At 38.4% G+C, this 14,640-nt stretch overlaps 1 protein-coding gene across 1 annotated transcript; it reads left to right on the top strand.

The window, feature by feature from the left end:
- The first annotated feature begins 1,827 nt into the window (after positions 1-1,827).
- Positions 1,828-4,760, top strand: LOC129776424 (uncharacterized). Its single transcript, XM_055782054.1, has 3 exons — positions 1,828-2,074; positions 2,134-2,792; positions 2,857-4,760. Exons 1-3 carry the CDS (start codon positions 1,919-1,921, stop codon positions 4,337-4,339), a joined length of 2,298 nt encoding a protein of 765 aa, XP_055638029.1. The 5' UTR covers positions 1,828-1,918; the 3' UTR covers positions 4,340-4,760.
- Positions 4,761-14,640: the final 9,880 nt, after the last annotated feature.

Raw genomic sequence — 14,640 nt, 5'->3', positions numbered from 1 at the left:
GGGCTGGGTGAACAGGAAACACGGAGAGGTGAATTTCCACCTAACGCAGTTTTTGTCTGGTCATGGCTGCTTCAGGCAGGTATCTGCACTGGTTCGGACACGCGAGATGCCTCTTTGTCCGGAGTGTGGAGATATGGAGGAAACACCGGACATCGTATTCGTATGTCCCAGTTTCACCACAGTGCGCGAGGGGCTACCTACCCTTCATGCTGGGAACATCGTGGAGGAAATGTGTCGTGACGAGGGCACCTGGAACGCAGTAAACAGTGCAATCGTACATATCATTTCCGAGCTACAGCGGAAGTGGAGGACCGACCAGCGTGCGGATAACGCCTGACCATAAAAAATGAACCACTGCGAGGGCTGTAGCACCGGAAAGTACCCCCCGAGAGCCGCCGTGACGGAGTGCGCGTCATGTTGGAGGCCTAATCGGCGCTCCGCTGGGAAGAGAAATCCTGCGAGGGTGACTGTGACGAGGCGCGCGTTAAGTTGGAGGGCGCTTCCTAATCGGTTCACGTCTCGACGGGTAAAAGGATGCCTGTAAAACGGTCAAAAGGGCAGCGGAAAGCAACGAATGATGAAGAACAACATAGAGAAAAATGGAAGGATCAACGCTAGTCAGCGTTGAAGACTGGTGAAGTGCATGACCACAGCCGCCCCCTGAAGTAGTCGCCTAGATGTGGTCCCAGGAGGAATGAGGCTATGAATAGAGGGCTTGATTTTTGTGGGTGCGGTCCCCACTCGACGTCTGGGTTAACCCTTCCCAGATAAGGCAGGTAGAGCGTTCCTCACCTCTATAAAAAAAACACACACGCGCGAACAAGAATGAATCATGGATCAACCATCATTAGTAGCTTCTACAAAGCCATTCCTTCCAGGATCACCAACAAGTTCAAAAGAGTAGAATTTCAAATGTTCCATGTAGAAATAATTCCATACTTATACTTATTCACTCATACACTAACAAGAACAATATTCAACAATCTTTCAAAATATTCATTCATTCATTTAGAATTGGTTCAGATGCAACTTCAAAGAAATGAAGTTGGAACACAGCTTTCGAATTGAAAATTTATTACTTGAAAAATATCGTTATTATTTACACACTCTTTACAGATACACGGGCCAAAGGTTGTGCAGTCCACTGATGATTCAACAAAAGCCAAAGGTTGTACCGCTCATGACAACTCTACACGAGCTGATGATTGCGCCGGCTAGTGACCATTCGATCCTGGATTCCTCGAGAAGACGCACCACGCTAGATATGGGGTACAGACTAGGGCGGCGTTGCTGATTAATGGTCAGCTGCCCCCCAATAGGAAGTATCCCGTGTCGGGCACAGGTACAAATCATTGAAGACAGCAACATCACAATTACGAAAACACTTGTAATACTAACCTCGAGCCGCGATTACCGCGAGTAATCAGTTACATATTACTAACATAGTTATAAGGCAAACATTGTCGAAATATTGAACTCCCGGCCCCGTCAGGTTGACGCCATATGAGCCTTAATAAAAATATATATTTTGGATAAAAAAAAACATCGTTATTACTGTTATTATCCCTTTACAAATGAGGGCCAACATCTTCATTGATATTGCCCTGAAATTGAGCCAACATTGGATTTACAAACCGTGGTTTTGTTTGAAATTTGTGTCTACCAATTTGTTTCGGTAGAATGTACTAATAATTAATAGGTTCGAAAATGACTAGCGAATTGGTAATATTTACCAAAAAATTCGTTGTATTTACTAACTATTCCTCTCAGTGTACTTAACGATTTTGATATATCCTTTGACCTTACTCGAATACCTTGGTCTAGCAGAAAACAAAACTCAAACTGTCAGTTCGAAGCGTACATAAAATGCAAAAATTTCTTTAAAACAATGTCTGTTTAGCTGTACTTTGTGAACTCAATGGAAAGTGAATCGTATAAAATGTATATAAACGAGGATGTACAACAGGATGTTTGTACATTATGTCGATGTTCAAACGGTCCCTTTTCGTTTCTTTTTCCAAATTCATCAGCTGATATCACTAGATCGTTAATCATCGTGTGTCTGGAATTGAAGGTAACATTTATGGAACATTAGGGCGAATAACATAATCCCATCTGCGCAAATAATTTCAGATAAAATCGAATGACGATAAACACGCACTCGCCTGCACTGACTGCTTGGAGAAAGTGCGAACATACAGTTGGTTCTATCACCAGGCTAAAAGCAATGACTCTTTCCTAAAGATGCTACCCGATGACAGTATGCCTGCTAGAGAAAACTTCTGTCGACTCTGTCTAACAGCATGCAGCCGGTTGGAAGTTATTTTTCCGGATAACAATTCCAATCTATGTGAAATTATTCAAGAATGTGTAGAGATCGAAATAAATCCCCATCGGGAGTTCAATTCACACATTTGTCATGAGTGTCGCACCCACCTGGAATTGCTTACAACATTCAAGCGGATTTGTAAACAGATAAATGCTCGGCAAGAAGAATGTAAAGAATCGTGTAGTGTTTCTGACGATCAGCTGCTAGAGATAATGAATGTAAAATCAAAACCAAAAACCGAAATAGTGAAGCGCAAACATGGAGCCAAATTTTCAGGCAACACTCGCAAAGACATATATGTGATGCTGCGAATGAATGATGATGAGCGCAATTTTGAGGTAGTCCGTGAGTTCAAGGGAAAGTCACTGATCAAAGTGAATGGATACAATTTTTACATGACTAAAATAAATCCGGATGGGTCGAGTCAATGGTTCTGTGAATGGAGAAAACTTCACAACTGCAAGTATGTTAAGCTTTTTGTTTCGCATATATTCGTTAGTAACTACCAACGATCTCTTTATCTTCAGGCGGGCTTTTGTTACACTTGGTGCTGACACTAAAATTGCGACATTTAAGAAAGTCATGACCCACACTCACGGTACCGAACCGGATCCACTACTCAATTGTCCCTCCGGTAAAGGTTATTTCACTATGAGTGACGGATCAGAGGAACCGTTTTGGTTGGTGAGCGAATCAAGGCGACTATTCAAAAGCACATACAAAAGATATCTTCTATATGATGGACACAAATATTTGCTAAGTTTCGTGAATACCAATGAATGCGAAACGTCGTGGACTTGTAACACCCGATCGTGTGAAATTGAGATTAAGGTTTACGGTATTTTCAAATCATGTTCGCTAATGGGAACACATAAACATCCCAAATTATCAGTACTAGAAATAAACAGAATTATTTCGGCGAACGGTATTAAGGATAATGATGCTTTATTGACATCTGCTCGCGGAAAAACAGATGAGCTCCAGAATAAGTTTATCAGAAGGGCGAGGGTGCCAGATATATATGCTAAACTAGCATTGGAGGACGTGCGGAACTTTGATGTTTTTAAAGTTCGAGAGAATTTATTCAAAATTCGATATATGAATTATTTCTACAAATATTTCTCGAAAGCTGCTGGTGGACGCACGGTTTGGAAGTGTATCTGGGAAAGCATTCATAACTGTTCCGCAATGGTCATTGTTTCGGAGGATTGTAGAGACGTCACCCAATACGAGCTCAACGAGCATTGCCATTCGGTGGTGCCTGCAGAAATATTTCAATACGAGCTCAAGCACTATTTTGTTCGCGATTTCACTACCGAAGCAAAGGATATTATGCAGTTATTATCTCGTGACTGTACCTATTTTGAGAGTCGTTCAATAATCTCTCAAAACCATGCTTACAATCTGTGTCGAATCGCAGACAATCTTGAAACCAGATGGTCTTGTGTCAGACAACCTTGCCCGGCGTTATTGATTCTGAACGGATTGTATTCATTTTTCAAAAGAGGAGAACACTCTCATGCGCCGTTTACGCGGAAGGAAGAGAAACGCCTTGTTGACCAGAAGAACAAAATCGTTCTATCGTCGCTTGAATTGGGCGAAGAAGCAACCGGTGCGATTTTAGACGAATCACATCCTGACACGCTCCGGCAATTGTTATCGTTTCCGTTGGGTCGCGGAACCATTTGGGATAGCAATGAGCATGCAATGGTTCCATTTTTCTTCCTGATAGATAATACCAAAAACGACGAGAATCCACACAAAGTGCTTTACCAGCAGTACAGGTACTCGTTTGCATCGATCAATGCATGCGGCACGAGTCAATGGATCTGCTGTAAACTATTGGAAAGCAATACAGGAGACAATACGTGTACCGCTTACTTAACGATCGAAGGTATGTTCCAGAAGTTGACAACCAAAGGAACCCACAACCATGCAGGTATTTCCGAATCAATGATAAATTTCTTGTCCAAAAGTGGGAAACGTAGTAACTCAGTCAATTGCGCATGATTGCGCGAAATAACTCAACGATGAATCAAAGTATAGTTTAGCTATTCCAGAGAGTTACAGACTTTTTAGATTTTAGTTAACCTTATTTATCCATGTCGTCATATCGCGGCTTTTTAATTGTATTCTTGTATTTAAAGTTTTATTTAATTATTGCCCATGGTGAAAAATTTTACCCTGAGACTAACGCAGGTATTCGTGGACATTCGGATCTGTCATTAATTATATTGAAAGTGTGTGTGATAAGCATCTCAGTCTAGTGAATAGGCTTACATAATTTTTTATAATGTTTTTTTTTCGTGTTTTTTTAATCTGCCATAATAAAAACTAGTGTTTACGATCGATCTTTCGATATATAGAAAATGTGTGAAACCCCATAACTTTACAATTAAGCGTGCACCAGTTTGTAAAGAAAATTAATATAGCTCCAAATCAATGTTATATGTAGAAAGAATTCCCCTATATATATATATTTTTTTTTTTTGAAGATCTATAACAATACGCCTGTCCTTCTCAAGCTCAGGTAAGTTCTTGACCGGGCTTAGGATCTTTGTGTTCATAAAAATAACATGAGACTCGATCGATTTTTGTCCGACATTCTTCCGAAGTGAAAGTAAAGCGACGAACCAGCCATAGGTGTTGAAAGTCACTATAATACAGAAAGAAAACAAAGAGTGGCCTGTGCGTAATGGTGCCAAGCTAGGTCTGGCCAGAACACAGAACACAGATCGTCGGAGTGTTGGTCGACCACAAGCTTAGCTTCCTCCATTATTTCGAGGAAGTTAAGAAGAGCTGTGCCACCCGGTTGAACCTTCTGAAAATTATTTCCGAATCGCACTGGCGCAACAACAGGAAGATTCGGGTTTTTATTTGTTTTTATTTATGTATTTACTACTAGTTGATCCGGCGAACTTCGTCCCGTCCAAAATTATTGTTTTGATATGAATTCTTTAGAACGAATTTCTAAACTTTTTCTCATAACATTGTTCCATGGGTAGAATACAACAAATACAACAAAATGAAGACGGCACAAAAGGAACCTTTCTTTCTTTTGATTTTGCGATTAGCAACACATTTGACATTAATTTTTTTATACAGATAGGAATGCGTTATTCCGCCTGAAAATCCATTTCCACCTCCAAACAAAGATCAATTTCGTTAGCGCAAACATCGAATGGACTAACAATGCTTATCATGATGTAATTTTCGAACATATGGGTATTCAATTTTCCGAAAATTCCTTCTTCGCTTTTCGCGCTTAGCAACACATTTGACTTCACATTTTTATTTATATAGATATACTAGTTGACCCGGCAAACGTTGTTCTGCCATATAAATTACTTCTAGTGAATATTTTGACTGTTGAATAAAAAAATAACTAATGTATTGCAATACATGTGTGTTCAAATATTTCAACGATCTATAAAAATAATTGATTATGATCGATGAAGGATAGATTCCACGTGGATATCGAGCAGATACGTGAAGATTTGACCGTGTATTGCATTGGACCGTGGAAACATCCCGAACCTGAGTGTGATGTGGAGATGGAGTTGAGATCTATGATGTACAGAGAAATGGACCGGATCGATCGGATCTCAGGAATCGTCTTTTGCATTCAGAAATCTGATCATTCGTGCTATGAAATGTAGCAACCTTGCCTCGGCGCAAAATAAACTTCAAAATAAGTAATCCGTATTCGTGGAGCAATTTTATCTGTATCAGATTAGGAGACACGAAAATAATTTTAAATTGCTTAAATTTGGATGAAAATCATTACTCGATGTTGTTTAAATACTTAGAAAACAGTCCGAACTTAACGATTCTTCTATAAATCTTGTATACATCCAGCAGCATTTTGGACGAAATACGTGTAATTTTGTAATAGAGCCCATTAAAGACTGCATTTCTTTTGTTTGAACACACGTGCTGTCGTTTGAACAAAGGCTGTGTAGGTGTTACTCATGATAGCGTCTCGCTATCATTCCTCGAACCGCTTCTGTTGATTGTCTCATAGGAATCGCAGTCGTTCGCTCTCTACCTTTACGAATATGTTGACTATGGATTATTGACACAGCACAAGACATCATAGAATGACGTTCTCCTGACTGCGCCAATTCATCAAACGACACACATAAGAATCCATCGAGGGCACTCTTTTGTTTGTTTTGTCTCCTCCAACTACATAATATTAAAATATTAATTCAAAATGATTAATGGTGTTCCTAATAATTTAAGTAACTGTGGCGCGTTGGATCTACACACATGCTCTTCAATCGATTTTTTATCAGGATTGATGACAATAGCGTGACTGTTATTTTGCATTCCGAGCATGGGTGTGATTAGAATAATTTCAATAATTCATTGTGCTCATCCAAAAAGGCTTCCAGCTCGCCGGCGATATTCCAAGTTTTAGTCGAATTGAGGTTACTTGCGTATGTGTAGGGTGAAATTCGATGAAGAGGACGAAGTGCCATCTGGCATTAAACAACGTAAATAGATTCGTCCTGTTTAAAAAACGAACGACGAATCAATTATTTGGTATCGTTTATACAAAAATACATATAGCGCGATAAAAAAAAGGAGATGAGGGTGAAAATTAGTTATATATGGTTATAAGTTTTTTTTCAAGCCAAATTTATGCAAAAAAAAATACGAAAACAAAGTTATTACCTAGCTCACTCACAAGGATGGAAAACAAGGGAGCATGATGTGATTTACGATTAATCGCAAACTGCACAGATCGTAATCTGTGCAAACTGCGACTAACTATTAATCCTCACCCATCATAACCAAATGATTTTCTCTTGGTAACTCTGAGTTGACCAAAGCATTGCTAGACTGAAACTAGTTCGAATAATTGAGTTACTCTCCTTCCTCGTTTTGCTTTCAACTCCTAACAAGAATTTGCTCCATGGGAATGAGTGTCTCTATGACGTACGATTCTCGCTCTCTCATCCGGGCGTTCAATTTTCCTTTCCGAGCGCGTTTACTTCGATGAAACTTGGTAAAATAAAAAAAAATGCGCTACAGCAAATAGGACAACTTTAATGTTTCATGTTTCACGGAGGATTTCTCAGATGGTGTTTAAATTAATCAAGAGACTACAAACAATAATCCCTCTCAACTCACTAATTTTATGAGTTAATGTAAATGCGTTATTGGCCAAGGCTTTTACGACATCGAACACGTGGTCTTGCGAGATATATTTTTCCGCCTGCCCAAATACAGACCACTTTTTTCGGGGCCGAGTAAACTGGTGTCTAGAAAAGACCTTGATTACCTTGAATTAATAAAAAAACATAAATTAGCGCAAATATGTCAACATGTGTTTTTTTGTTTAAGCACGTAAATATTTGCTCATAATTTTTTTGGATTGTGGCACTCTACATAATTTGTATGCAGATAGACTATCCACAGTTTGTGGGGGAATGGAATACTCATACAATTCAAATGGATAATGATTATCTGCTATCACAAAGCTGAGAAATTTTTTGACGTTTTGTTTTACTATTGATTCATTAAAAAAAAAAGCTTTATTTTTAAATGTTTTCTTATCCTGAGACTGGCTCACCATATTGCACTGCTACTAAAACCGTAGGCTAACTTCAAGGATATTTTTTATTCATTTTCGGCGAATAATCAATAGAGTGCCGTGTTATGAAACATCAGAATAATAGCAAAAACAATATAACGATCATAAGGTGTTGGACAGGTTATTCCAGACGACATTGGAATATATTCCATCTGATCATCTTTAGAAAGGTTAATGACCTTCAAAGGATAAATTTATCTTGGGCACATTGAATTGATGTTCATGACTTCCAGTCGGACGTTTATTCGCTCTGATAATAATTGTGTGGTCCTCACAAAGCATATATTCCAATGCCGTCAGTTCACTGAAATTATTCGCATACCGTTTGATGATAAGGTAGGATGTTGATAATCATTTGCTGCGATACCTATTGTTCCAACAGTATTCATTCGACAATATGAAGACTGAATATCTGAAATTAACCAGATTCTACCATGCAAATCTGCGGTCAAAGCAGTATGTACACTTGAGAGATGCAACAAGTTTGAAGGGATATAAAAAAACATTAGTCGTTCGACAAATCTACATGAATATCATACGTCCATACTATTTCATTACATTCATTCGCAACGAAGAACGTAACCACACAGAATTGAATTAATCAAATATGTTATCCGTTTTATCTACAAAATAAAAAAGGGTCTGAAATTCAATCGAATTCGAAAGGTGTTTCGTGAAGTCACTAATTGAATTACTGTTGGAAAAATTATTTGGAGAGAAATGTGAATGTTCAGAATTATTGGAATCTAAAAACGATTTTGGGCGGGATGAGATTCGCCCAAATCTGCTGGTAATAAAATAATTCAATTGCATCCATTACCCGTCTGCTGTTTATCGGGCGGGAGACGACAGCAAAATAAAATCGACACGAGACTGAGTCAGCCACTTACTGCGGACAGTGCAATAGAGAATTAAAAATCCCTCGATGAGTGTCGTAAGATTTCAGTTGATCGTCTCTTGTTACACTTTCCGATCAAGAACTCATCATCCGCTCTATGGAATGGGATTAATCGTTTGTGGCTTGCACTCACGATAAAACCTGAGTAGTAGAAGTAATGCTTCGAGAGTGCAAGCAGTTGGGATTCCGCTCTCATATTGCTTTTTTGAGATCTTGGTAGCTCACCGTTCCAAGTATTCTCTCTGTGTACATATGAAGAATAAAAGAGCCTCGCCTGCTGGGGGTGATTTAAAAACATCCGACTAGAGGGATATACTTATTCATTGATCGTTGAATGTGATTTTTTACCATCCCTGCTCACTCATCCATGAACTTAGTTGAAAAAAAGCTCCTGGATGACTTCAGTACAGCGGGACTCACTCAAATCAACTCTGATTGCAACACCAACAACCGTTTGCTAGATCTTAGTGTTGTAAGTCTAGAGCTCAACCGGGTTACGATGATCTCTAAAACTGTACCGTCCCACTCGTTAAGGAGTGTCATCATCATCCGCCTCTTCAGTTGTTCATCAAGAATTTCACTCCTTGTCAATACATACCTGTAGATAAATTTTCTAATTTCAATTAATATTGAACATAAATACATCATTTGACAAAAAAAATCCAACATCAAATTAGAGGAAGCGTATCTACTACATCTTAAAATCAAACGCATAATTTTATTTTGTAAACGCTGCAATCTCGTTAATTGTGTATTGTTTGCAAGGAATAGGATCGACGAGCAAAAGCAAAAACGGTGAGATCAATGACTTATACAACTTAATTTTACTGTTTACCGTCAGTTCATTTTTCAAACGACACAAAACGCCGTAATCTTCTTGATGACATTATTAATGTGAGACATAAAAGTTGAATTGTCATCAATGATAACTCCTAGGTATTTGACTTCATTCACGCATTCTAATGTCTCACCATCTGTTTCAAAATTTACGTCAATACTGGAGTTTATTGAAGAAATCAGCATGTATTTTGTTTTGCCAACATTTAATTTTAATTGTCTAAATTTAAGCCACTGAGCCAGAGAATGCAAATCTTCGTTTATGTGATCCTCTGTTTCTTTTACATCCTTAGCTGCGATGAACAGGACAGTAACATCCGCGAACAAATGAATATCACAATATCGTAAAACCCGTCGCAGATCATTTATATATAAAATAAACAAAATGGGCCCTAAGACACTTCCCTGCGGCACCCCGAGTGAGTTGCCGATGGAATCGGAAACAGAATCATTAAAACGAGCCTTTTGAGTTCTGTCGCACAAATAGCTTTCGAACCATTTGTACGACATTCCTACAATTCCATTGCGCTACAATGTTTGTAACAATAAGGGCCTAGAAATCGTTTCAAAAACGCGTTTAAGATCCAGAAATACCACAAATATAGTCTCTTTCACCTCGATATTCTCTTTCCATTTTGCTAACACCAGATTCAGAGCGGTTTCACAAGAGTGTCCCTCTCGATATCCCGACTGTTCCGGTATTAGCAAATTATTGTTTTCTACAAAGTGCATCAGCTGGACTTTCACAACAAGTTCTAGTATTTTTTTTAATGTGTGCAACATGTTAATAGGGCGGCACTCTTCGGCTTAATCTGTCCCATTAACTTTGGGGATCGGAATCACAAGGGATTTCTTCCAAACCGTTGGCACGTGCCCAGTTCGTATAGATTCATTAATAAGGTCCTGTAGATCGTGTCCAATGACATGAAAGCAATCTTGTATCACTTTAGCGTTGACATTATCGATACCAACCGATTTTTGCAATGAAAAAAACTCTTAACTCAGCAAAAGGTATGAGTGAAAAACTAGTCTACAATTGATATTAATCGGCTGTATTATTTCGTCAGGTTCGTTGACCAAGTCAACACTTTGGTTGATCAGCAGAACACTATTGACGAAATAACTGTTGAATTTATCGGCAATAGTTTGGTCTGACTGTTCTTCTGACCCTTCGAAAACTATGGATCGCGGTGTACTATTTGTAGAATTTAATAACTTTTTCAATAACCTCCATAGTTCTTTGCTATTATTTTGATGTTCATCGATTTTCCTCTGTATATATTCACTTCTAGTCCTATTCAAGACCTGTGAATATATATTCCGCGCGAAGGTGTACCTATTTCAATCATTTTATAAATTAGTCCTTATAAACTTTCTGTACTTTTTATCTCTTTTGCGTTTGAGACGCAGCAGATCAAAAGAGTACCAGCTGTTCGAATTGCTTAATTCAATATATTTTTCAACCACTAATTTATTGGTACACTCTCTCATAATATCGGTCAGAACAGCTGCTTTATCATTCAGATGTCCCGTCATTGCTTCAAAATCCAGGCTTGTCGAAACAAGCTGAGATATGGCTTCTTTGGAATATCTATTCCAGTTTTTAATAGTTATTCTATTTCCATCACGGTCATCCTGTCCATTCTCAATGTGAACAAAAATTGTCTCATGATCAGTTATTTTGAATTTGGCCTCTGTAGAAGAATGGACAGTAGCAAAATTTGAATACACGTGACCTATTAGAGTTCTACTATATTTAGATATTCTCGTAGCTTCGTTAACAGATTGTTTTAAGGTAAAGTAATGTGATAATTGTTTCAATTGATTCGAACTTCGGACATTAAGCCAGTCATTGTTAAAATCACCAGCAATTATATTAAACTTACTGCAATCAACAATGCTTTCCCACCAGTTTTCCAAAATATATAGAAAACGCTGGTCACTAGAACTGGGGGAATGATATATAATTAAATAATTTTCCATCTGTATGCCTCTTTCAACTGAAATTGCCAAGAACCAGTTATTTTCAACAGCTTCGTTTAACAGAATGTTGAATTTGACTGATTCTTCTGCATAAATTGCAACACCTCCAGTGTGTTTGGAGTGCGACAAGCAAAAAGCAACTTTATAGCCCGGAATTTTGTACTGATCATATGATTCTGTATCGATCATGTGAGTTTCAGAAAGAAAAACCATATGAGGACGCATGCTTCCTACAAGATATCGCATTTCTACGTAATTTGTAGAAAGCCCAGTTCACTCCCAAAATGGTATGTAAGGTCAATGCTTACCCCCCATGGTGCAACAACACACTCAAGCGGCTAAAGTCGATTAAGAGATCGGCGCTCAGAAACTTTCCAAAGACCGCAACTCCTACACTAGTGCGTGCTACCTTGCCTGTAATAACAGATACAAACGTAGGAACAAGCAATTGTTCCAATTGTATATCTGAATGGAATTCAATTTAGTTTGAAAACGAATCCCAAGAGGTTTTGGGGTTATATAGATGAACAGCGGAGGGAAGTATGAAGCTAGGTGACAAAGAAGCACCACCTCTCCCTATTATCAGTGATATTTTTAAGGAACGTTTCTCAGCAGTTTTCACCGAAGAAACACTTACCCCAATTCAGATTAGTAACGCTGCATATAACGTACCACAACGCCCAGCCATCGGTCCCCATCCACTGATCACTCATAACTCCGTGGAAACAGCATGCACTCGTTTGAAAGTTTCATCGAAACCCTGTCCCGACGAAATACCATCGATTATTTTGAAGTAGTACAGTATGGCTATCTCTAAACCATTTTCAATCGTTCTCTCAAATCTAGATCATTTCCTGTATACTGGAAGAAATCGTTCGTCTTTCCAGTGTTCAAAAAAGGCGATAAAAGGGAAGTTTCAAAGAACAGGGGAATTGCTTCATTATGTGCCTCTTCTAAATTCTTTTAGAGCTGATTGTTCTCGTCTTTTTCAAGCACAATTGTCCCAACTAGGTTTGCTATATCCAACACGGATTCATGCCGAAAAGATCAACAAACTCCAATCCTATCAGCTATACGTCTTTCATCATCAGAGCTATAGAAGCCCATAAGCACATAGACGCAATCTACACAGATTTTTCAGCAGCATTCGATAAAATTAATTTTAAAATACTAATAACAAAACTCGAACGTCTCGGTTTCTCTGGTACGCTACTAAGCTGGCTCAATTCTTATCTTATTGGTCGTTCAATGGCAGTTAAAGTAGGTGATTATATCTGAACCTTTCTTCGTTACTTCCGGTGATCCACAGGGTAGTCACATTGGACCTTTTTTATTTCTGCTGTATTTAAATGACATCAACTTCGCTCTGAAATGTTTCAAACTTTCGTAATGAGGGTAAAGAAGGACTTCAATTGTACCTTTGGAAACTCATGTTTTCCAAAACTTAAAAGCAGTTTCTTACAGTTCAATATACTGGTTTTAAAAATAATTGGCCAAATGTTTAATAAAAATGTGTTTTTCTATTTTTTTTACTGAAATTCAAACAAGCCGAAAAGTAGAACATTTTAATCAGTGTTGTGATAACAGTCTCACAATCTTGGGAAAAACATTCTTAAGTGTGGTGCGTAAATTATTTAACACTGAAAATTCAGATTTTGGACGTCCTCTCTCCCCTTACGTATTGCAATTCGTATCTCTAACACACAGTAAGTAACGCATCCTCGACCCCCATCATCTCAACACCCTTTAGCGCAGTGTTGAACACAAAAGAGACCGTCACCTTTCCGAAGATCTCTGCGGGACTCGAAGGAATCAGATAATCCATCCGGTATTCGCAGACAACACTGTATTCTATCCATCGAAGTCCTAATCAGTCTTGTCAATTTCCCGGGGAAGCCGTTTTTATCCACGACTTCCCATAGCTTTTTTAGTATTATTGACGTTGAAGCCGACCTGACAACTTCCCACGAATCTGTTCGTTAGTGGCGATAAACCGCGGAAGAGAATTTTTCACGGTCTACTTTGCCGCTTTTCTTGAAGACATGGCAAATAACCTCATCTCCTCCGGTAATTGTTATTTCCCAGCCGTATGGCACCCGCCATGTTTTTGGTGCCAACATCTCACACGTCAGAAGTATTTGTTTTCTTCAAAACAGCGAGCCGCGTTGACGGCAGTGAGCTTCATTTACTAGTTTAGGGGAGCGTCAAAGAACAGCTGATTTTCAGTCGGAGTGAACGTTTTCAAAATTAAAATTATGAATGAAAAATAGCTTTTCCATATCAAATTAGTATTCTGTTCAAATTTAAAACATTTATGTTTGCAGGTGGGGAAAAAGTCTCATATGAAAATTGTTTATGAAGACAACTTTATATTATAAAGAAAAAAATCAGCAACATTGTTGGAATTGTATGACCATATGGTTGAATGAAAGTCAGAAGTACGTGTTTTCAATAATTAAATATCATAATGTGAAATTTTTCATTCAAATTTTAAAATTTGAAAACCGGCTCCGTGTCTTCTAATCTGGTAGAGATTACACTAACGATTTTGGGACCCAAATTATGGCTCTAACTTGAAGTCGCCACCAGACGTCGACGTCATCGCGAATTACCAATTTACCACCATCTGACATATCGTGATGTCGATGATGAACTTTTACAGCAGAGGGATAGTGAGATAGGCGGTGACGGTAGGTAGAGTGAGATAGCGATAATCGTGTCATACACCTGTTATTTCCCAAATTCTGACAATCAGTCGATGCGGACAATAAGCCATTTTCCGGGCTTAACTTGATAACAGGGTGGCAACTTGATACGAGTTTTGAAATTCTCGATTTTTCTGATAGATTTTTTTTAAATTTCTGGTTTTGAATATACATGTAAACTTTCTACAGGTTTGCAAACAAGATGAATTCATTTTTTCTCTGTTGAAGATTGTCAGAACAAGAAATATAGTAAAACCAAACAATAGAACTGTGAAAACGGACAGAA

This window comes from Toxorhynchites rutilus, chromosome 3 (genome assembly GCF_029784135.1).
Source record: "Toxorhynchites rutilus septentrionalis strain SRP chromosome 3, ASM2978413v1, whole genome shotgun sequence".
Classification (NCBI taxonomy): domain Eukaryota; kingdom Metazoa; phylum Arthropoda; class Insecta; order Diptera; family Culicidae; genus Toxorhynchites; species Toxorhynchites rutilus.
This window is presented reverse-complemented; position numbering and strand designations above follow the sequence as displayed.

Bases quoted from the DNA above. Each gene is read 5' to 3' on its own strand.
- LOC129776424 (XM_055782054.1), top strand. From the start codon at position 1,919: ATGGAAAGTGAATCGTATAAAATGTATATAAACGAGGATGTACAACAG. The intron at 2,075-2,133 runs GTAACATTTATG...AAATAATTTCAG, and splicing joins TCGTGTGTCTGGAATTGAAG to ATAAAATCGAATGACGATAA. The intron at 2,793-2,856 runs GTATGTTAAGCT...CTTTATCTTCAG, and splicing joins AGAAAACTTCACAACTGCAA to GCGGGCTTTTGTTACACTTG.